Source organism: Equus quagga, chromosome 10 (genome assembly GCF_021613505.1).
Source record: "Equus quagga isolate Etosha38 chromosome 10, UCLA_HA_Equagga_1.0, whole genome shotgun sequence".
Taxonomy (NCBI): Eukaryota; Metazoa; Chordata; class Mammalia; order Perissodactyla; family Equidae; genus Equus; species Equus quagga.
The window spans coordinates 5,644,549-5,668,528 of NC_060276.1; the positions used below are offsets into that span (position 1 = coordinate 5,644,549).

Sequence of the window (23,980 nt, forward strand, 5' to 3'; positions counted from 1 at the left end):
GATGTGTTCACCAGCCTGGAAGCTCTCCAAATCCCATACTGTTGGGTTTTTATAGAGGCTTCTTCACATAGGTATGCCTGATTAATTATTAACTCCATTCCCAGCCCCTCTCCCCTCTCTAGAGAAGTAGGGGGTGGGGACAGACAGGACTGAAAGTTCCAAGCTTCTAATTCTGGCTTGGTCTTTCTGGTGACCAGTGCCCAATCAGGACCCCACTCAGAGTCGCCTTATTAGAACAAAAGATGCTCCTATCACCCAGGAAATTCCACGGGATTTAGTACCCTGTGTCAGGAAACAGAGCCAAAGACCAAATATTAGAACAAAAGATGCTCCTAGTGCTCTTATCAGTGAGGAAATTACAAGGGACTTAGGAGCTCTGTGCCGGTAACTGAGGGCAGAGACCAATATATATATTCTGTACAATCTCACAATGCCAAATGCCAACTGACTTCTCCATGCCTCGGTGTCCTTATTGGCAAATGTAGACAGCTAGAGTAAAGACTCTCTATGGTCACTTTAAGGCCTGCTAGTCTCTCTATATATTTTTTTAAAGATTGGCACCTGAGCTAACAACTGTTGCCAATCTTCTTTTTTTTTTCTCCTTTATCTCCCCAAAACCGCTCCCGTACATAATTGTATATCTTAGTTGCAGGTCCTTCTAGTTGTGGCACGTGGGACAACACCTCAACGTAGCCTGACGAGCGGTGCCATGTCCGAGCCCAGGGTCCGAACCAGCGAAACCCTGGGCCGCCACAGCGGAGTGCGCGAACTTAACCACTCAGCCACGGGGCTGGCCCCCTGCTATTCTATATTTTAATACACAAACAAATATTTCAGATATACATACATACATGATTCAGGGCTAAATATGAAACCTGAGTCCACCTTCATTAGCAAAAAACAAGATTTATGAGCAAGTTTATAAATGTTTATATCTAATATTCCAAAGACTCCTACAAGACTCTGTGAAATAAGCGTATGCCATCCCATTCATTCTGGAAAGGTCTGCTGCTTTTATCCGCACATTCACTTGACCTTTGAATGGTTAATTGTGGATTGGTAGCTAATCTCAAATCTGGACACGTCTTCTGTGTACTCACACTGCTTGTGCTCTTTGCTCTTGCTAAATAAATAGCAAAAATTAACTAGAACTAGGACTAGGACAGACTCTGTTTTTCATCCAGGACAAGTGCTTGGGTGTTTGCAGCCTGTCTGCTAGCTCCTCCAGCAGCAGGCAGGGATTCGGGGGACAAGTAAAGCATTCCTGGGCCCTAAACCAAGCCCCAGTAAATTTTTCAAAGCCAGCGTATAAATCTCAAAATCTTATATTTTCAGTCTGGCAAAGTGTTTTATTACACAGCTTTTACTGGAGATGTTCATATTGCTCTCGTATGTACTAGAACCCTAATTAAACTCAAGACTTGGAAACTTCCAATAAACTTCGGTACACGTGGTACCCTGTCCGGGGTTTGTTAGCTAATGACTCCAAGACAGAACTTCCAGGCTCCAACAACGGATTTGGGACCCAAATTGGGGTGATGGAGGAGCCTAAGGAAAAGAATAGGTTTGGAACAAACAAGGAGTGGCGTGAGACTGGAGGGAGGACCAACGCTGTCTAGCCACTTCCTCCAGCCAAGGGGCAGCAACAAGGGCAACATGGTGATGCCTCTGCCTTCCAGCACCTCAATTCAAATCAACTGAGTGATCCCCAGCTTCCCAGAGGTGGCTGCTACTCTCCCTACCACCCTCTTTACATAGCCACAGATATGCCACATGTTCTTTGTGGACAAAAGGCTGTGGTTATCCCTGTCCTATATGAGAGTTATCCATATTGAAATAACAGATCATACCCATTTGTTTCTGTGTGGATCTTGGGGCAAGCAGCACACCCTCACCAATATCTGATTTAAGGGCATTTGAGAAAAGTGTTAAGCTAAGCAAAATAGCCATTGGCTTTGCAATTGAAATGCTCATAGATGGATATTTCACAAATTGTAGTGGACATTAGCCAGTATCTGGTCATCAGCTGTGACGAGCACAACATGTAAAAACGTTGTGCTTCTCTGCATCTCTATGTGCTCAAAGCATTTTATTGAGATTACAATAAAAAGGCAATCTATGGAGATTACAAGTCAAAATATTTGGTACCAAAAGTAGAAGACCTAATTACAATGAAAAAATTCAGCATGCAAGTTTCTAAACAGTCACAGACTTGCCTGGAGCATATTAACAATCACATCATACAAGCCCTAAGCAGTTTCTTATTAATCTAGTCGCTATGCTAATAGAGCCAAATGGGAAACACAATCTTGGGAATATGAAGGCCAATGTTATTCTATTAACCTTATATGTTATCCTATTTACTTTCCTGTCTTTAATGAATAAATTAAAATGTCCTCTCATTCTCTAATTGCTGGATAGTTAGGGTATGATAATGTACCGATTTTATTCAGCTACATTCTGTAGCCTTAACAACCCAAACTCGATCATATTGTGGGGGATTTCAACAAAAGGCAATGACAGAAAAACTGTTTACATTAAAAGAGTCTATCAAAGTTATTTTGCACCTGGTTTCATCCTAATCCATCTGCTGTTTCTATATCTCTGACAGGCTGACCTCTCTGGTTGAGAAAGCTTGGGAGGTAACAACTTATCTAGCACAGTGAAGGAGAACTGTGGCTAAAACATAGAAACAATTACAGCAGAGAGGAGTTTCTGTCGTCACAACAAATGCATTCACTACGTCACAACAAATGCATTCACTACAGCACGTCAACTTCAAAAGAGCCAGCTGATAGCAGGAGTAAATTTATTGCATCGTTTTCATTAGCAAACCTTAAACACAAAAGTGGGCTTGCATTTAACTTGGCTGGTAGGTTTTGAAAGTTCAGTATGCGTTATAGGTAGAAGGAACACATCCCAAAGCCGTTAGAAAGTTCAGATTTTCTGCTACCATGGAATTTCATCTCATTTGCAATTATCGAGTAACAACCTAGCTAGTGAGCTGGTCCAACAATAACAACAAAAACAAACAAACAAAATTGGATCAAATATAAAACCAAATGTAAACCTGCATTAAAAGCAAGCTGTTTTGTGTATGAGGTAATTAGTGATCTTCAGACAAAAAAGAAAATTATGAAGTGGAGGAGAAGAGCTAAGAAGACAATATTTTTCTGCACATGTTAACATGTTTGAGGTGCAGCTCTGCCACTAGCATCTAGTTGAAAAGTCCACACATGCCCAGTAACATGCTTTGAATTAAGTGCACATATCTAAGGGTACCAGGGCAATCCTTTGGCAGAAAAAGGGAGAAGACTGGGTAAAATAAAAGTGGGGACACTTACAACAATATATACAGACACAAGTCATTAGAATGCCTTTGTGCTCAAAGAAAATTTGAATTGTTCAACTCTGCTTTTAAAGCACCGACACCACTCCAAGCATTATCTAGAGTCCTTTAGCTGAGCCTGGTCACCAATTAAACCTTTCCAGTCATAGTACCCATTTTCTGAACTTCTACCTGGGCTAAATGAAGTCATCTAAGGTTTCAGTCTAATTTACATAATAACAAGATGGTATTAATATTAAAATGCCTTGAAGGTGGTTTCTAACAACGCCTATTTCTTTTATGGCCTTTATATGTCTAAAGTCTGCTGCTTCTGATGCCAATCTGAGATGATTAGGGCCTGGGAGAGCCATGCACAGGTCTCACCCAGCTTCAGAACCCTGGCATCACAGACCATCCAGCCACCAGAGCCTAGTAACAGACTACATGCTTAGAGCTGTGTAAATGAAACATCACGATATCACTCAAGGCAACATTAAGCAGATGTTTACCTGGTTCTATGAATGTGTGCTCGAGGGAGCTCTGGAGTTTGGCTACCACACATTCTAGAAGCCTTTGGAATAGGGCAAATTGTGGATAGCTTAAAACTTTAAAGACAGCAATTTTGATAACCCTGTCAATACAATTTCTTTGTTAAAAAAAACATTTGAGACTGATTAGGCTGCTTATATTGAAAGAGAAGCACAAGGTCTATATCTTTAGGTCTTTTATTGAACTCCAAGCACAGCATCAATAACTGCTTCTCAGCTGTAAATGGAAATTGATTCCAGGTTTAACCCCTCATTTTCAAGGGTTCTTTTAATCCCGAGAAACGTAAGGAAAAAAATTTGTCCAAAAGGAAAACTGAAGGTTCAGTGCTATGAGGTGAGAGCATTCAGAGAGCCCTACCCTACACCTACACACTCCCAAGATGCCTGTCCTACTGGAGCATGCCACTCTCTGGCCGAACCCCAGTGGACTCATCCCAGCATCACTGCCTGATCTGGATGGCTTGAAAATGGCAATTCAATAAGTGTTGTATGGGGAAGGCCAGGGCTGGGTTTTGTATGTATGATGCCAAGAGCAGCAGCTGAGAAGTAAAAACGCAGTCAGCTGGCTAATGGACATCCTGAAGCCCGCACATCCCAATCATGCTATGGATATCCAACCTAAAAAAAGAAGATACTGCAATGCATATGTTTATGCAGACACTAAGTACAAAACACTGCGTCCAATTCAAACACTGTTCTGGAACATGCCAACGTCCAATATCAACTTCAAATGATTATTTATTTCCCATTCAGGGTGAGCTCCTGAGAGAAAACCAAGGTGAGTACAGACTTTCTCCAGGGCAGAGTGAGAGCTCAGAAAGAGAAAGAACTGCAATCAAAAAGGATGACTCAACTCTCCACCCATGGAGAGTCCTTTGAAGAAAAACTGTTTTTTAGAGACGTGTCATTTTCCTGGAGGACTTAGTACAGTGTCGTTGGCAACCAGGCCTTTCTTCCTAGGATGTCTGGTTTAAAACTTGTCACGGCTCAGAGGGGAGGAAGGGTCATTCACATCCAGGGGATGCCTTTGGGATGTAGTTAGGACATTCAATCTAGTTGTTAGGAGATCCCTATGGACATCAAGGCCAAAATGAAGGGCAACATCTCTTTAACAATGGATCCAAAAGCAGGTGGTTCATTAATGTTCAAAAGGGCCATAAGGAAGAATAACCACCCATTTGTGTAGTGCTTGTGGTTTTCAAAGCATGTTCTTATGCATGCTCTTCATTTGATCTTCACAATACTCCTAGGAGTTAAACAAGATTGGTTTATCCTAGTTTATTGGTGAGAGATCTGAGATTTAGAGATGTTGGGCGACTTGTCCAATGTCATGCAGCTAGTATATGATAGAGCTTGGATTGAAGCCCAGGATTCTCTTTTCCAAAAACCATGCTTTAATGGCTATACTTACAATTCCTCATGGCCAGAAACACACAGCTAATACCCGTTAGGACAAGACAGAATCTTTTCATTCAAGTTTGCCACATACTGGCTGTGTTCCAGGTAGTTAATTCAGCAGCTCTCTTTAACATCCCATTTCTTACAAGAAAAGGGAAAGTAATGTATCTAGCATCTCAAAGACTATGAGACATTTTAGATTGTTCCTGGTAGTAGTAACAATGATGATGATCATCATGGAAAGTGGTGAGCACTTACTATGTGCCAACTACAGTGTCAAATGACTTTGCCTGTATTCATTTACTTAATCACTGAATCCTCACTGTGACCCAATGAAGTAGGTGCCACTGTTACCTCCATTTTATAGACACTTAGGACTTTAGCACAAAGTCACCCAGCAAGTGGCAGAGCTAGGATTCAAATCCATTTGACTACACACCTATGCTCTTGCTCACCATCCTACTCTGTGCCAGCACTGCCACACCACCTTACAAGACAGCACGGACATAGCTACTTCCCAAATAGGCCAAACCAAGAAAGCAAAATGCAATGGGGGATGTGGAGAGAATGCATAAACATTTAACAAATATTTTTAGGGTACAACCACTTTTGCTTTTTCACTGAAACCATGTGCATGTGTGATTGTGTATCTCTGACTTCAAAGAGTCACTAGAAGGTAAAATCTTTTGTTAAAAACGTTTTCTTATATCCCTGAGTCTCTATGGCCTGCCATTTGGCATCTTTAATTTGTATATTATAATTCTCCCATTCTGGCCACATGCAGCAGTTTTCCATTTGCAGGAATTATACTTTGCATTTAAACACATCTTAATTGCTCTACTGGTATTTGTGCATAGGACCTGCTCAGCAAGGCTAACACTGCTGTGGAAGGTGCCAGTGGTGGGGCAGGGAAAGGACAGGTCGTTCTGATTATGAGAGGCTTGGGACTGAAATGTCAAATTAGAAACTGACACTACTTGATCCTGTTTTTCATTTTCATACGGGCATTTGAAATGCATTCTCTTGGGATAAGGTCTTAGGAGCTTTTTGGATAAGACTGGTGTGTACTCACAATTTAGCTCTCCTTAGGTGACTCCAGGTGCAGTGAGTATGGATGAGATGATCGAGGATGTCTCCAGAAAGCTAATAGCTTTTTAGTTGGACTATGTCTACACAAATGTAGCTGCCGGGTTCTGAGAAAATTTCTAAGTAACATTGCCTCAAACCAATGGTGCGGTTTGGCCCCTTGGACACATCAGCAAGGCATTTGTTCGTATGCATTCCCCCTAACTGTCCTGCCACAAACAGAATAATTTTGCAATTCCGTAGCTCAGACACAAGACCCTAACTTATCTCTAAGGTTTGCTGCAAGGTTTGAATGAGACAGAGCACCTAACAATGTCTGGTGTAGAGCAAAGGTGGCTCCATAAATGGGAGCTCTCAGCATTCATCCTGATGTAGCTGCAGGTATGATGGTCCCATTTATAAGATGAGAGAATAGTATCACGTTATCTATGTGGCACTATGTTGTCTCACCTGTAAAGAAAGTGATTTTGGTGGTTTTTCATTAAGTTAAACATAAAATTACTACATGACTCAACAATTCTACTCCTAGGTATGTACCCAAAAAATTGCAAACAGGTGTTCAAACAAAAACTTATACATAAATGTCCGTAGCAGCATTATTCGCAATAGCCAAAAGTTGGAAACAACCAAAATGTCCATCAATTGATGAATGGATAAACGGAAAGTAGTAAATCCACACAAGGGAATATTATTTAGCCATAAAAAGGAATGAAGGACTGCATCCGTGAAGTGACAACATGGGCGAACCTAGAAAACATTATGCTAAGTGAAAGAAGCCAGATACAAAAGATCACATATTGTATGATTCCATTTATATGAAATAGGTAAATCCACAGAGACAGAAAGTAGATTAGTTGTTGTCAGGGGCTAGGAGGGAGCAGGAAATGGGGAGTAACTGCTTAGTGGGTGTGGGGCTGCCTTTTGGGGTGATGAAAATGTTCTGGAACTGGTGATGAATATACAACCTTGTGAAAGTACTAAATACCACTGAATTGTACACTTTAAAATGGCGAATTTTATGTTATATGAATTTACCACAATAAGAAAAAGAAAATGATTCAAATCCACACATCTTTGAAAAAGAATATTGGGCATACGTAATAAAGCCAGAGCTCACCAAACATTGCCGTCACAGTCACCTCTGCTGTTGCATAAGCGTTCTCTCATGGCCTTTAGCCTTCCAGCCTTTTACCTAGTCCTCAAACTCTACAAGGAGAGTTTATTTGCAAATATTTATAACCTTGTGCCCACTTCTTGCTTCCTGGACCCAGATAGGGAGAATAAGTTGTCATTCTGCCTTACCTTAGGTCTCCCAATTCAACCTTCCCTTCAAATGAGAAGCTTCGTTGAGGAAAGCATGACTGGTCTAAGGGCAACAGGCCATGGAAAGCTTCCCACTCACCACTTGGGATTATCCGAGGATCTCAGCACTTACACAGAGCCACCACATACATCCTAAACACCCGGATGATTCCGGTCAACACACCTGATGCCCCTTATTCAGGAAAATACAGAAAATAACAACTTAAGAAGCTAAAAAGCAGACTGCATTTACGTACTCACATAGAGAGGAAGTCAATGTGCAAAATCTACTTTCACTTATTGTTGATTACTGCTTTAAACATTTCCATTAAAAAGCAGTGTTGCATCTGTCAAAATCAATGATCTAGAATTTGTTTTTTGGTTTTATCTACCAATACAATGCTCTTGTCATTGGTGTATTAAATGCAGAAAGCAGGAATGGCAGACACTGGAATCTAACTGTGCATTTTACATTTGCACTGTAGCCCATGACTCAAATAGGAGAGGGGCCACTTGCATTCAGGAAATGTACAGCAAGCCCCTGGGAGACAACTGTGCTTGTTCTTGATAAACCACCAAAGTTGCAAAGAGGCAATTTTTACATATTATCAAAAATACAAGCAGAATAAACTGAAGAAAGTAAAGGAGAGAAAAGTATTGACCACATGACATTGAAGATGTATTCAATTTTAAAATTATATCGAATGGTAGGAGTTCTAGTGTGCTAAACAACTGTAGATGAGAAAGGAGTAGGTGAGTCTTGAGAGTTTTTCCTAAGCCTTTCTTTGCAGGCTCCTTACAAAATATTTAGTGAATATGGATTTCCATATTTGTTAACTACTTTGAAACACCAGTGCACGAGCTTTCCTTAAAATAGCCTGGTTTCAGTTTTATAACTTGGCAGACTTTGTCACAGAAAGAACTTGGTCAGGTATTGGCTTTAAAAAATGGCAATCCTTCTGTGTTCCTTATTTGAGGTTATAAGCACCCCCAGAAGGACCCCACATGTGGGACAGTTCTCTGTCACAGAGAAAATACACAAGTACCATTGACACCACACACTACATTGCCATCCTCGTGATTCATAAACGATGCTTGGCCTTTTCAAACCAAGGAGTCTAGGCTCGTTAGAAATGCTGAAAACACATATTCCTGTCATCTAATTTTGTGGTAAGTATTGTAAATACTTATAATGCAGAATGAAAGAAGACAGGGCAACAGAAAGTTTTTGCCAAATGCTTTTTGACTGCAGGTTCATGTAAGCTGCAAGATGCTGGGTACTGATGCTCAGCTGTGTTCTGAAGTGGTGCACCTGGGAAAGGTGAATAGCGCAGTCACATTTATACCCTAATTAATTAACGAGTGTGGGCTCTAAACCTCACACTGGAGTCACTAAAGGAAAGTTACGCCTCAGCCAAGACAATACTTAGTCCAAGAGAGGGAAAGACAATCTCTATTGCTTATTGACGACCAGTATGTGCGTTTGGCAAGGAGGGAGTGAAGGGAGGGGGTGAAAGCAGTTTGCAAGAGTTCAGTGTCCTACTGTAGCTTTAATGAGAGTGTGAGTTGATTCAACCTGTTCCAGAACACTATACCTATATTTCCTTCCTCCCTCTCTCCATTGCCCAGAGACGAAGCAGAGGGTAGGCCTGAGGATGGCAAAACCACCCAGTCCCTTTAGCTCCCTCCCTTTAGATCCCAACCCAAGAGCTAAACTGTTCCTACCTGGTAGAGCTCAGTGGCAGTGCACTGAGTGGCCAAGGGCTTCACAGGCTCGAGGTCGTCTTCGTCACTGCTCAGTTTCAGGTCGTCCTCAAGCATCCTACAAAAAAAGCAGAGTGGTGTTCGTGTTAGAAAGCATCTTTTCTAAATCACCCTCAGATACATCTTGCAACAAGGATAAAATATTGGAGCTACAATCTGACAGCTGCAATTCTGTCAAAGGTGCAGAGGGAACCAAGATTCTTTCAGCTAATTAGATATTTGAGCTCTTATATTTATGTCATACTCTGCACACTTCTTCCCTCTCTACTTTCCTCTAAATCAAGGGGAAAAAAGGACTATTTCAGCATCTCCAGAGATGACTGGAGTCTATATATTTTTACTACTGAAAGTGTAATAAATGTACTGATCAATCACTGCAGAGGTAGGATGTGGCATTGACTCTATGGGAAAAGATGCTCCAAGTCTCCCAGGAAAGAATAGAGGCCTGATCACAGCCCTAGATGTAGAAGCTGTTGTCAAAGTCTACTCGGGCTCTCGGGATGACAGAGGCAAAAGGCCCAGTGAACTTCCACCACCTTTCAGTGTCCTTTGCACTGTGGCAGCTCAATGGCCACAAAATAGCTGGGCAAGAAATGGCTAGTCATTAACCTTTTGATATATGACCTATCACTTCCTGTAAAATTTGGTCCAAGAGATGTAAGTCCATGATGCAGATAAGAAATCTTTCTCTCCTAAGGCAAGGTACCTGAAAAATACGAGTGGTCTGAATTTTGGTGATGAACTAGCACTTTCAAAATTGTTTATCGAGCACACAGAGCCTTTTGTTTCTACAGGGATATTAATTCCTGTGCCACCCGCTCTATCTCCAAATCTAAGCTACAACAGGAAGAGTGACTTATTATCTGAAAATTCCAGTTACACAGCCTTCAAAGACCACTTGGTGTTTGTATTTTTGTTTATTAAATACAACTTTAAATCTCATCCCCATGTGCCAACTGGGGGCAGCCCCAGCCTCTCTGGACTGATTCCCATTTTCTGAGCTTGCTGTGCTCCTTCTGGCTTCCACACTCAGCATCACGCTCAGCTCCCAGCCTAACACTCCCTTCTTGAACTCTAGAAACCCTGTTTTTCCTCCATAGCTCAGTCAGATCCTACCTCTTCCACAAAAGCTTTTGAGACAGAACTCCCATCTCAGAAAGAACACCCTTTCTCTCTGCCCCACTCCCAGCTCCAGCTGGATCACAGCACTGCTTTCCCCTGAGTGTCTCCTCCACCAGACCCCAGCTCCCACATGGGCAGGAGTTGCAACTTATTCACCTCCGTGTTCTTTACACCATCTTCTCAGAAATGATACAGTCCACCACCCTCATTTTGCAGACAAAGAAAGAAAGGTTCAGAGAAGCTAAGTGCTTTGCTCAAGGTCACACAGGTAGTTAGTGCTAGAACCAGTCCTAAAACTCCCATCTTCTGATTCCCACCTGTGTATTTTTCCCAGAAGGGAAGCTGGAAGGAAAAAGTTAGCTTCTAATTTGATAAATATGGGAACAAGTTATCTTAGAGGTTATGTTCAAATGTTAGAAAGATGTTCAGGTCAGAGTGGGTATCCAATAACTCTCCAAAGAAAGCATAGCTCCTCCACTTTCATATTCAGCCACATAGGACCAGGAAGTGTTCACTGAGGTCTGAAAACTGAAGACTGATATAAAGGATGATTGGTGGAAGGACAACTGTTAGAGTTGGTTTCAGATAAACTGAATTTGCAGGATTTATGACTGTCCTTCAAGAGACTAATGGATGTTTTGAAGATCTTAGAGAAGGAGACAAAATGTATCTTCGCATTTCTTTTGCAGTGGCAGGCTTATGACTGTGAACAAATAATTCTTTACAACACATTGTGGTAAGTGAAAACTGTATCAATCTCATAAGCTGTAGAATTCAAATATTCAAAATCTACCTATGCTGGTCATAAAGGGCTTCACTCTCCTGTGTGCGTGTGTGTGTGTCTGTCTCAATACAGGTAGGCAACGTCTATGTGGCAATTTATATGTAAGTGGTCAGCAAAATAAATGATTACTATCATTTAGAGGATCCATTTCTGTGTCAGGGAAGGTGCTAAGAATTTTACCAGCAGCACGTAATTTGGACCCAATGAAGGAAGTGCTATTATCAGCCCCATTTTCCAGATGGAAACATTGATGGTTAGAGAGGTAACGGAATTTGCTCATGATCACACAGCTAGGAAATCATGGAGGCAAACATGGAACTCAGACCATCTCCAGCCAGAACTTGAGTATATAATGTTTTCCTAGAGGGTGTAACTTACAAAGGATGGTGTATTTAACAAAATCAACAGCAACAACTACAACAAAAAACACAGAACAAAACATACTGACATGGAGTCAAGATATTTTGGCTGGCTAATCATAAACTCTGATATCTTAAGTAAGTCATTGACTGTCTCTGAGCCTCATGATGTGTCCCTTATCTGTAACATGGGACAATAATTAAACTCTTGCACTGGGGGATGGTGGTGGTGAGCATAACATGAGCGAATGCGTGTGAATTGCTTTATGAAAGCACAAATTCAATGCAGGGCATCGTGATTAGTGTGGAAATATGTCATCTCCATTAGAAATAATGTACATCTTTAACACTAGTAAGAAGTAATCAAAAGCAAAGTCTTCATGAGCTTTTGTTCTTCTCATTTTATTTGCCAAGCAATCTGAAGGTAAGTCATGGTGACTTGGGAAGTGTCTCATGGCATCTCAAAGCTGGATCTAGAATAGGCTCATAGTCTTCAGGCTGCTCTCCGTCAGGTAGAACCAGCCCATCCAGAGCCAGAGCACAGAGGCCTGGACTCAGCAGTGATTTTACTCTCCAATCATCTCCATGTGATTTTAACATGGAGATGAAAGGCCTCCCCACGTCCAATTCTGGAAATGGGCAGCCAAGCTACATAGTGATTGACCCTAAACACAACCCCTGCAACAAGCTTGGTAATGATTTGGTTGTTAATAAATTGCAATTTGACGGATATATTCAAGTCTCAGTAAACACAAGTCAAGGAAGTTACTAGGAAGGCAAACTACCATGAGTTACCTCTGGAGGTGTTAGGCATTCATTTCATTCTGTTCCTTCCCTGACCTATTAAGCTTTATTATTGAATATACATGTGCTTGTTTGCATTTCCATCCACAGCTAATGCCGAACATTACTCTAGGGAAACCATGGGATTATGAAAGATTTGGGATTTAATTATTATAGCAGCACCATTCACACCCATTGCAGTTAAGGTAGTCTCAGCAGAAAAATGGTAATCTCCTTTCATGAGGTTATAATTCCATAGACAAATTCATCACACACTGGTATCCCAAAATGTGAAAAAAACATGCTCATATAAATGTGTGCCTGCCTGTGTGAGATCTTAAGAAAGGACAACAGGTGTTCTTTCACTTTGCACCTAGATCAAAACAGACCTGGTGGCCTCAGAGGGCTCTTTGCACTGGGATAACCTAGGACACGTTGATATGACAGGCCTCATGTGAGTTGCAATCTTAAAATTACAGAAACCTTGCCACGTTACATGGTGATTTGAAGAGGAAAAAATAGAGGACTTGAAATATCACTACAGAAGGTTCTATGGAAATGAAGCCTTTAGCTGAGCAGCATGGGCTTAAGGGCAAGGGCTTGAGAGCCAGACAGACCTGAGTTCAAATATAGGATTTTCGAATGGGTTTGCTCTCTTGAACTAGCTAATAAAACTCTTCGAATCTCAACTTTTTCTCATGTTAAAATTAGCAAAAATAATACATACTTTGGAGAATTTTTAGAAGGATTAGAAGAAGAAAGTTTATACAAATTGTCTAGGAGTCAATATAGGTAGCTATTGTTTTCATCATGGATAGTATGGCTATTGTTGTTATTATCATTACCTGAGAAATAGTGCTGTAGAGGTTGGAACAATAAAAACACTCTGGTGGTGACCCAAAGACTGGCAGAGGTATCAACTAGAAATCATCTTTGGAAGCCCTTGACCAGATGAAGAGAAGTTCATAGATCCTTAAGGAGTTTGGAAAGCTTCAGGGCTTAGATTTATCCTTCTAGAATGTTCTAAACTCATTACGGCTGTTTTGGGTTTCCTGAGGTCCTCCCAGAGTACTTAAAATCCCCTGGAGATTTGAAAGCCTGTTGCAAGAGGAAACACCTAGACAATTCCAAGTGAGAGCCTTAAAAACATAAGAGTGGCCCTGATGTCCTGCTTCTTCTATCTGTGGAGTGACCTGCAGTCCAGAAGAATGGGTCAGGGATGGCTCCCACTGGAAGTTGTGCTCACCTTGAGCACCTTGTCTTTGAGTCTGACTCAGGAGGCAGTTCCAATATATACCTGGCTCTAAGATTTGTATACAAGGCTGGTCTTCAGAGGTTGTTAGTTGATTCGGAATCCTTGCTCAGAAGCAACTTTAAGAACTCTGAATGGTTCTCAGGGCTTGCAGACCTACCTGCGCCTTTTTGTGAATTACAAAATGGTGCCCTTCTGGGCAGATAGCTTATCAGGTGCCCCACTTGATATTGGCTGGATTCCAGCTTCTAGGTATCTATGGAAATAGCTGCAATGTTGGTGACTGATACTGAGATGGACCCTGGCTCTTAGATGGAAGTGCCTGTAAGTATTTTCTATCTCACCTTGTCACCCAGGGGAGGTATCTACAACATCCCCAACATACGGCCATACACCATTGTCAGATGGGTAGCAGGCCATACCCTTCTATTGTTCAATAGCTTTAATTGTTAGAAAGTTCTGCCAGGTAGGAATTTCCCTGTGTTTTCCTCTAGCTTCTGTCTGGTAGCCTGAGCTTTGTTCTCTATAGTCCACACTGGGAGACTGGACTTGGAATGGTGTTGGAGACAGAGCCAGTGCTGCTGTCTCCATTGTGCGTGGGTGAGGAGGCTGTTTCACTCAGGTTTTATGCTCTAAACAAAAATTAGGAACCACAGCCTCTGTCTCAAGTATTTTGGAGTCTTCAGGGGACCGGCATAATTTGCCATTGTCTTCATAAGTATCCAGAGCTGATAGCAATCAGAGTAAGTTTTTTATGGCTCCAAATGGGTAACACAGCTGAGCTGGGCTGGGCATCCCAGAGAGTCAGTTGGAGGCCAAAGACTTGTGCCTCCTCATGAGGCAGTGCCTTACTGTGAGCCCTCTTCTAGAATAGTAACTTAGCCCTACTGACTCCTTAAAGGGCACTTCCTCTTCATAAAGTAGGCTGGGAGGAATGAAACATGACTGGTTTAGAATTACGCAGGGAATTATATATTTTCCTACTTAGTGCTTTGTAGTCTCTGCAGCATTGAATCATTTGTTGGTAGTAAGGCAGGCGATGAGGAAGAGGCAGTGATATTTTTCAAAGCATTCATTCTGGTTCCCTGAGGTAAAGGTGCTCAGGCTTTTATCTCGGCAGAAACTGCATTTAATTTTCTCAAGGTTTTAACTTAAAAGTCTGATTCCATGACCACCCCACTGGGAATCCTGGAAAATCCCAGTCTGAGGGCTGTGGCAGTGATAAACAGTTTGAAGATCTAGACTATATTCTATAGGGATTAATCTCCAAGATCTAGTAGGGCCCTCTGGCCCAGTGGGCCCACAGCCTGGGTCTACACTAGATGGTGCACCCTAACAGGGGCATGCAGCCCAAAGAAGGAGTGTCTTGTGTAGGTGATGGCCTTCCAGGAGTTTCAGAAAATAGATATCTCATAAGGTTATCCTGCTTCCTTAGCAAAGAGAACTGGGAATTCCCTTAGGGACTACCTAGTCCAGGGGTAGGCAAACTGTGGCCCTCAGTCCAAACCAGCCCTCCCTCGGTGCTGGTACTGCCCAAGAGTTAACAATAGTTTTCACAGTTTTAAATCATTGAGACAAAAGTCAAAAGAATAATATTTCATGACGTATGAAAATTATATGGAATTCAAAGTTCATTATACATAAAGAAAATGGTATTGGGACATAGCCACTCCCTTTCGTTTACATATCGGCTATGTTTTTGTGCTACAATGGCCAGGTTCAGTAGCTGTAACAAAGAACATATGGCCCGAAAAGCCTGAAATATTTACTAGCTGGGCCTTTACATAAAACAGTTTGCTGACCCCAGCTTTAAGCCAATGGTTTTCAAACTCTCTTGAAGCCCAGAATCTTAACCGTGCCAGATGAAATCTTACCAGGAACCCCAAATCAAAAAGAGATTAAAGCAGTGCTGCTTTGGTCACAGCCAGGGTGGGGGACCTCTGGAGTGCCCCAGGGATTAGAAGAACATAGTGTGAAAACAGCGCATCTAGTCAAGGCTTATTTTTGGGAGGTGGTTGTGGCTCCATGGACGTTGCATAGGATTCAGTTAGAGAACCTGAGTTTTAGTCACTGAACTTCTCTGCATCTCAGTTTACTCTTCTGTGCAATGGAAATAAAAATATCTGTCTTAGTGATCCAGGAAATGCCAAATAGTCTGTTTGGCCAGAGTGGTGAATACATAAAAGGGAATAGTAGGAAAAAAGAAAACAGCAAATGTCCCTATTCTAGACATACATGTGGTAAATACGGATTTACATCTATTTGCATACATAAGCCAAAGCTAATAGCATGAGCCTTGATGTATGTTACTATTGACTTGTATCAAACTGCCACCTCTTCAACCTTGGACTTCCTTAGAATTGCTCACATAAATTCAGTACAATACCAATTTTCTGTTCCATGGTCATTATTTTGAATGTGATTTTCATTTTCTTGGTATATTTCTCTGGGTTGTGTCATTTTTTTTCCCAATGTGAGAACTCAACTTATCATGCAAATGACAAACTACCTAATAGAATTCAGATGGCTTTCAAGAATGTTACACACACCAAAACACTATTGTATCATTTTTCAGGGGTGTGTGGGGGAAAACACATAAGAGTGGATTTCCCCAGAGAAGATCACAACCCAGTGGACCAGCACGGACCTGTAAACAAATGCTGGGATAATTCCAAAGCGGAAAAGAGAATCTTTTGTCTTGAAAACAATCCCAAGCATGCATCTCAATAGTTGATACTCATACTGAAATAGGACTGTACGAGTCATCTTGAACAAATGTCCTTTGAGTCATAGTGGGTGATATGGAAAGTCACCCAAGTGGAGTGATAGGGATTCATTCGAGACCGTTTACTGGGCCTGTATTTGTGAGTGAGTCAGTACTGCAGCACTTAAGAGCACAGGTTTTGAGTTGGGCTGTGCTGAATTTGAACCCCAGCTCTGAAACTTACTGAGTGTGGACTTGGGCAAGTTACTTAACATATCATAGCTTCAGTTTTCTAATCTGTAAGATGGAATCAATAATAGTACCCATTTCAGAAGGTTGGTATGAAGATTAAATGAGATTATGTATGTAAAATGGTTAGTAAGCACTCTATAGTTACTGTTACCGTCATTATTAGTTGCCATGACTGTGCTCAGCCCTGGGGAAGCAATTATAACCATAAGATGGTCCCTTCCCCTAATAAGTTTGCACTTTAGCAAGGACAAAGACTTCATAAACGAACCATGGTAATGCAATGTTAGAGGCATGTAAGAAGGGACTCAAAGAAGGAATGGCTAAGTCTACCGAAGGCTACCCAGAAGCAGTAGGCTTAAAGCAATGCCTTGAAGGCAGAATGAACTGCCACGGAGAAAGAAAGGAAAGAGCAGTGTAAGGACAAGGAACAGAGGTACCAAAAGTCTTGAGGTTTCAGGAAGAGTGGGACGCTTGATCTGACTGGAGTACACTCCCTGTAGGTGCTAGCGAAAAGGGATGAGTCTAACGAGGTAGGTTGGGATGAGACTGGGCTATGCCTTTTTTTAAAGAACATTAGGGAGGGAATCAACCAAAGGTTTTAAGCAGGGGAGGGACATGGAGAGTGAGAAGTGGAGATCTCTGGGACCAAAGAATACAGATTGACTGAAAGAAGAAGATAGCAAGGGAACCACTTAGACCACCATTGCAGCAGTCCAGGTAATAGAGTGTGGTGGTCTGGGCCAGAACATAGACAGTGAGGATGGGGAAGAGAAAGGAACAGAGTCTAGAGACATGCTGGAATTAGAATCAACTGCACTGGGACATTAATGATCCTGGCACTCAAAGTCTTCTTAGCCATTCCGAGGGCACTGAATTTATATCACGAATTCTACCAAACTCCACAGCATGCACACATTCCCTCACACTAGGCTGCCTGTCTATATTGATGAATGTCTCTTCATTCTCCCAAGGCTCTGATACCAGCACTAGGAGCTTTGCTACCCGGCAGAAGGAATGTCTCTAGTACTCAGCCTTTGTCTCTGAAGACAGACCTGGTTAGCTCCATTTCCAATTGATGAGGAAAGGCAGATTTCTTGCCATGAAGGCTTCCTTTTGGGGTTGTTCCTCTTAGCCTCTCTTCAGCTTCTTAGAGCAACCACAGCTGATTAGAGAGAAGAAACCCCTGTGGTTACCTCCAAAGTACCTTCCAATCACAGAGGGTACTTCATTACTTATCTCTCTACATCAGCTCCTAATTGTTAAAGGATTAGGTAAAGAACTGCTTTATCGAGCTGGTCCATTAATCTCCATCTAAGGAAACTCTTCAAAACAACTGAAATATTAAGTTGCTGTTAAGGGCACTACAGCTCGCGCCTGCTGACAGCCATTGTGCCTTACATGAAACTCAACGGGGGCAAGGACCCATTCTTAGCTAGAGCTGAGGCACTGCAAATTCTCAGCCGCCAACAACACAGCACTTTGGCTCGGGGTGCTCTAAACTGTTTCTCGCACCCATTTCTAGAGAAGGGTTGTGGAGAAGGGCTGCTTACCTGAATGGACACAGCTGATAGGATTTCCTTCATGCTGATGCATAAAGAATTCACTTTTTATTTCAAATTGCTTAAGGAAAATAGTCAAACTTGACAATTTAGGCCCAACTAAAATGTTTACAGTTATATTTCTCACTTGCTTATGAAAATCCCATCTGATTTATATGCTCAGTCCTTTCTGCTGCATCAAAATGAACCCCTCCACACACACACACACACACACACACACACACACACACTTTTGTTTAGGGTAGAAGAAAGTAGATTGTCTTACAACCCATATTGACAGTGTTTCAACTCTATACAATCCTCGAGCTGGAAAGACTTTTTTGAGCACACGTAGCCGAGGACTCCTGTGCACATTCTATTAGGTGAGCATAGGTACCACCTGTCACACACACACATACAAGACAGGGCAAGGCCTGAGTGATTCAACCGGTAAAGATACAGCAATTTACTTTTAGACTCAGACAGTTTAGTACTTACATAGCAAAAGACAGTTGCCAGCTCCCCGTGAGCCTTGTCCTGCACACCGAAAGGGATGACACCCAAACAAAAGGGGCCTGACAACTGCTGAGCAAGTTGTGGAATATTCTATTATTGAGGAGCCAATTCTAGACTTCAGTTAAGGGCTTTTATAGGCTGCAAGTCTATTCTGCAGGGGGTAGAACAGAATGTTCCATACCTCATCAGAACCTGGGAGGCGATGGGAAATTGTTTCACGACAGCCTCCCAGAGGAGACAGGGGGGCGAGTGGGAGATGGCCTTGAAGTAAGTCTCAAGAGCTTCTTGTCCTCTCCTGTTCTGGGAGGATCACTAGGTGTTCTGCCAAGACTCAGATTAGCTCTGGTTCAAGCCTCGGCCCACATGGCCTGTGTGGATACTTGCAGTGTCCACGGTGCCATGGCAGAGATGTTCCCCTACAACACCAGACATCCCATTCGGTTGAAAACTACTCCTTACTGGCCCTGCTTTTCAGAGTCCAGTGCCATGATGATCATACTCATTTATTGATGTTTCATGTCAAATATGCTGCCCACATTTAAGTTCTAAGAAAAGCTAGAGTGTCACTACCATAAGCAGAACAATAGATAATGGACTTGTTTCTCTGCTAGGAGTGATGAATGCAAGCTAAGCTAGCCATAGCTCGAGTCCAAGGACACACATTCGTAAGAACTAGCCAATGTTCAGATTCCTTGGAGACCAGTAACTTTCCTCTTCGCAAAGCCAACTGACTTGCATGAGGCTCCTGAGCCCAGTGAAGGGCTCACTGTAGTGACTGCACCTGCTCTGCAGTCAGACAGGCTCAGGTTCAAACCCTCACTGGCTGTGTCATCTTGGATCAAATTCCTCAAACTTCCAAGTACCTTGGCGAAAGAGGGATCACAGTAGTACCACCTTGTAGGATTGCTGTAATCACTAAATGAGATAGCCCACTTCAAGTCCCTAGCACATAGGAATCACCCAATCTTTATCATCTATTGTGATTACTGATTCAAGACACTTCAGCCTGGATTATCCTGAATACATCAGATGTCATTTTATTTGGAAACAACGAAAAGTAGAGAAATATGTTCTCATGTTAAAGCAAAAGCTGCAGAAAGCAAAAGATCTGTACCTTTGCCACAAATAGCTTTTACATGCCAGAAGTAGAAGCAGATCAATTGTTTGAGTACAAAGAAAATCTTTATTAACATTATTATATCAACTTCTTTAAATCTGGAAAATTTAAATCCACATAAAATGCAGCTGAACTGCATATCATAAAATATTAATCTACCAGATTCCAGGAGCGCATAAACAGTTTGATATTGAGAAATCTATTTGTATTATATATCACATCATCAATAAATATAAAAACCAAATGATCATCTCAATAGGTGCCAAAAATATACTTGACGAAATTTCATACCCATTCCTGATACTGAACCTTTAAAAACTAGATAGAGAAGGATAAATCCTTTCTGGATAAGGAATATGTAATGGGAAACTGTCAATCTAAAGGTATGTTTTAGTAGGTAGAAAGGTTAGATCAATTTTTAAACATATATTTTAAAACAAAAATGAAATCACAGATGACTGTGTTTCAAGTGTTTCTAAAAATCTGTATTAATGTTGATTCACTGGGTAGACAGAAGGCACACAAACAGACTAATATCATCCAATGACACCATTTGTTCTGATAATCACTCCAATTTAAACAGTTTTGAGGCATCACATATGGCTTCCACAAGGAATTCTTTCTGTGTAGGTAAAGACAAAATTAGAAAGTGGCGTGAAAAACCTCAGTTTCCACTTCCATGTTCCATAAAGTATTAATCCTCTAAAAACACATCACCATTTTCTTGACATTCACGTTTGCCTGCAAGCTTTATAAATGCAGAGATGCTGGGGAACATGATTGAAAATTTGATCCTATTGTTTTAACAAAATGAGAATTGTTTTCGAAGGGGCTCCACAATGTCTAGGCATATATTTTCCCTAAGTAACAGTATGAGGCACGCGTTTCCCCCGGGAATTCAACATTTATGTTGATGCACTTGGCTGCAGAGCCGATCCTACACTGGCTCTAATACAGAGGAATTTTCTGAACATTTTGAGTAATGGGACTGAAATAATTTAACGGCTCCTTCTGTGCATGTTAAATGAGTTGCATGATATATTTAGCTTTTGCAGAAAACTTGTTTACACTATAAATTATAGCACATGGCACAATCACATTAACGTGGAAAGCCAGCCACGTTGAGTCATTTTGGTCATCTCTCTCCAAACTTCAGCTCATTGCAAATGAATTCTCTGTGGCTCACCAACATGCCAGGGTGTTTCTTAACCCTGTGACCCTGCCAAACACACGTTAAGGCCATCATTTTAGCACTGCCATTGACTGCAAAAGGAAAGCTGGATTTCTGAGTTAGGAAGACTCTCAAGATAGGGGAAGGTACGCTGTTGATAAGCGAGTGGCATACAGATCTAAATTGTTATGTACTACCATTTATCAACAGATTAGAAGGGATTGAGTTTCTAATTCTGAAACATAGAAATAAGCCAGGTGCCTGACGATTAAGGGCTCTGGTAAATCAGGTCTCCTAAGAGGCGACACTCTGTAAAGGAAAGAGAAAAGACTTGGGAGTTGGATAGACTAGGTTCCAGTCCGGACTCCTGCATTTACCAGCTGTGGAAATCTAGGCAAGCTGATTGACCTCTCTGAGCCTCCATTTTCTGTCTCTAAAACGAGACTGCTGCTGATATCTTTTTTGCATGGTTGTGGTGAAGAGTCACTGAGATAATACGTGAAAAGAGTATGATGGTAAGTGCCTAATAAGTGCTACTAATTCTATTATTACTTATGTTAGGACAAATGGGAGCCCAATTCGGATATCAACGCATTCAGAAGCAGCATTAAAAGAATTACTGTAGAGCAAATCACCAGGTCTCTGCTGAAGAAAGCAGTTTAAGCAACAACAGAGAGCCATCGATGCAGGTTTTACCCACAGTAGGTAAACATCTCGGAAAATCAGAGATCTACTCTTTCATGATTTGACTTCAGGTAAGAAAAGTGCCAATTCGGAATACTTGCCCCAACATTAGGCTATTCCTATCCTGTTATTTGCAGACTCACATTTGTGACAGATGGGTAACTAGCTGTCTAGATAGAGAAAGAAACAGAGAGAGCTGTAAATATAGATATATGGAGAGTGGAAAAGCTCAATAATGGCCAGTAGTTACCAGCTCATTTCTAGAACTATAAAACATATTCAGAATAAAAATGTAATCACTCCAAATAAAACTACTCCAGGAATTCTAAGAATAACATTTTCCTAAAATTAAAGCACTCTGAACCTTTCACGTCACACCTGTCAGATGTTTAATTATGACTTGAGGGCTCACACCTTGCCTCTGTCTCACGATACATCTAAGTTAGCCAATACTAGCTAATAACAAGTAAGACTTCCTAAGGTAAGCTTAATGTGTACCAGACATTCACTTCGCTAAGTGCACTAATGGATCAATTTATTGACTCTTTCCAAGAAATCTGGGAGGTTGTACTTGTATTTTGTCTCTTTTTAGGCAAGGAAACTCAGGCTTAGAAAAGTTAAGAAGAATATTCACAGAATGGGAGAAAATATTTGTGGTTCATATATCTAATAAGAGTCTAGAATTCAGAATATGTAAAGAAGCCTGGAAACTCAACAAGAAAATCATAGGTAACCCAATTAAATAGCGGGTAAAGGATCTGAACAGTCATCTCTCCAGGGAAGATGTACAAAGAGCTAGTCAACAGATGAAAAGATGCTCAATAATGTTAGCCATCAGGAAACAGACATAAAGTAGAAACAACCGAAATGCCCATGAAATGATGAATGGATAAACATGAACTGATGAATGGATAAATCATGAATGGATGATGTGATCTAGCCATACAATAGAATATTATGCAGTCATAAAAAGGAATGAAGCACTGGTGTATGTTACAACATGGATGAACCTTGAAAACATTATGCTAAGGGAAAGGAGCCAAACACAAAATGCCACATATTGAAAGATTCCATCCATATGAAATGTCTACAATAGAAAAATCTATAGAGATTGAAAGTAGATTACTAGCTGCCAGGGGCTGGGGTGAGGGGGAATGGGGAGTCACTGCTAATGGGATAGGGATTCTTTTGGGGTGATGAAAATGTTCTGGAATTAGATAGTGGTGATGATTGTACAACTCTGTGACCACTAACAACCACTTTACTGTACATTTTGAAAGGGTGAATTTTATGGTATCTGAATCTCAATAAAGTTAATATTAAAAAGAAGTCACACAGCTGGCCAAGTGGGGGAGGGAGAGCTGGGATGACAGCCCACACCTGCCTGATGCCAAAACCTGTCTCCCTAACCACTCCACTCACTGCCCTGCGTGACAGAGATTGGCGGAAGGTCTCAGATGTATTCCAGCTCACATCTACAGAGAAAAATGCTGAGAGAAAAACAGTTATTATGCCCACATAATCTCTTTCTCTTTTCATTTTTCCTACGTTAAAACTGCAGTTGCTTTAGAGCCAGCAGAAGCTTCCCCAGAGGAGAAGCGCTTTGGCTTTTCCAGGAGAGACACAACATTACATTAAACAGACAGCTGTCTGGATGGGGCAGGGGCCAAGCCAAGAACCCTCCAGCGAAGATGCTCTCCCCCTCCCTGACTTCAGTATTTCCAAACCTGAGGCTAGTAAAGCAAGGAATCTGTCCCTGCAGAGGAAACCCTCTCAACAGGACAAATCGCCTGCCCCACCGCCCAATAAAACCCACCGGCAGACATTTGTTTAATGTGGGCTGACAATTTGGATGAGTTGGTCTAAGCGGATGTCAGGACTGACAGAAGGAGGCTCATTTTAGCAGTTAAAGAAGAAGCTGGGGTGAGGACGTAGACTTGGTCCTCAATTGATCACTTTATAAGGCAATTCACTAAGCACAGGTAGAATGGGACTCTGGGACTCCTCTTTCCTGTTTCGAGGTAGGTAAAAGGAGTTAGTCCTTGCTGGGCTGACGTGCAGGCTGCCTAGGATTGCAGCGGTTTCTCCTCTGTCGAGTCCATGCCAGGCCTGGTGCCCCACTAGCTAATCGATTTTCCAGATCCTGACCCTTGGGATTAGGTAGCTGGGCTCCTAACAGGGCCCAGTGCTGGTGTGCAGCTCTTGTGGTAACGCAAACATTAGATCACAAATCCAATTTAAATCGGGGTTCCCTTGAGCTGAGAGAGAATTT

At 41.7% G+C, this 23,980-nt stretch overlaps 1 protein-coding gene across 1 annotated transcript in view; it reads right to left on the minus strand.

Annotated features, from left to right (window-relative positions):
- AFF2 (ALF transcription elongation factor 2) overlaps positions 1 to 23,980 on the minus strand; it is a 158,285-nt gene that overhangs the window by 101,794 nt on the left and 32,511 nt on the right. The window contains exon 4 of the mRNA XM_046672537.1: positions 9,388 to 9,484. Within this exon, the coding sequence (XP_046528493.1) occupies positions 9,388 to 9,484 (97 nt within the window). The remainder of the gene's footprint in view (positions 1 to 9,387; positions 9,485 to 23,980) is intronic.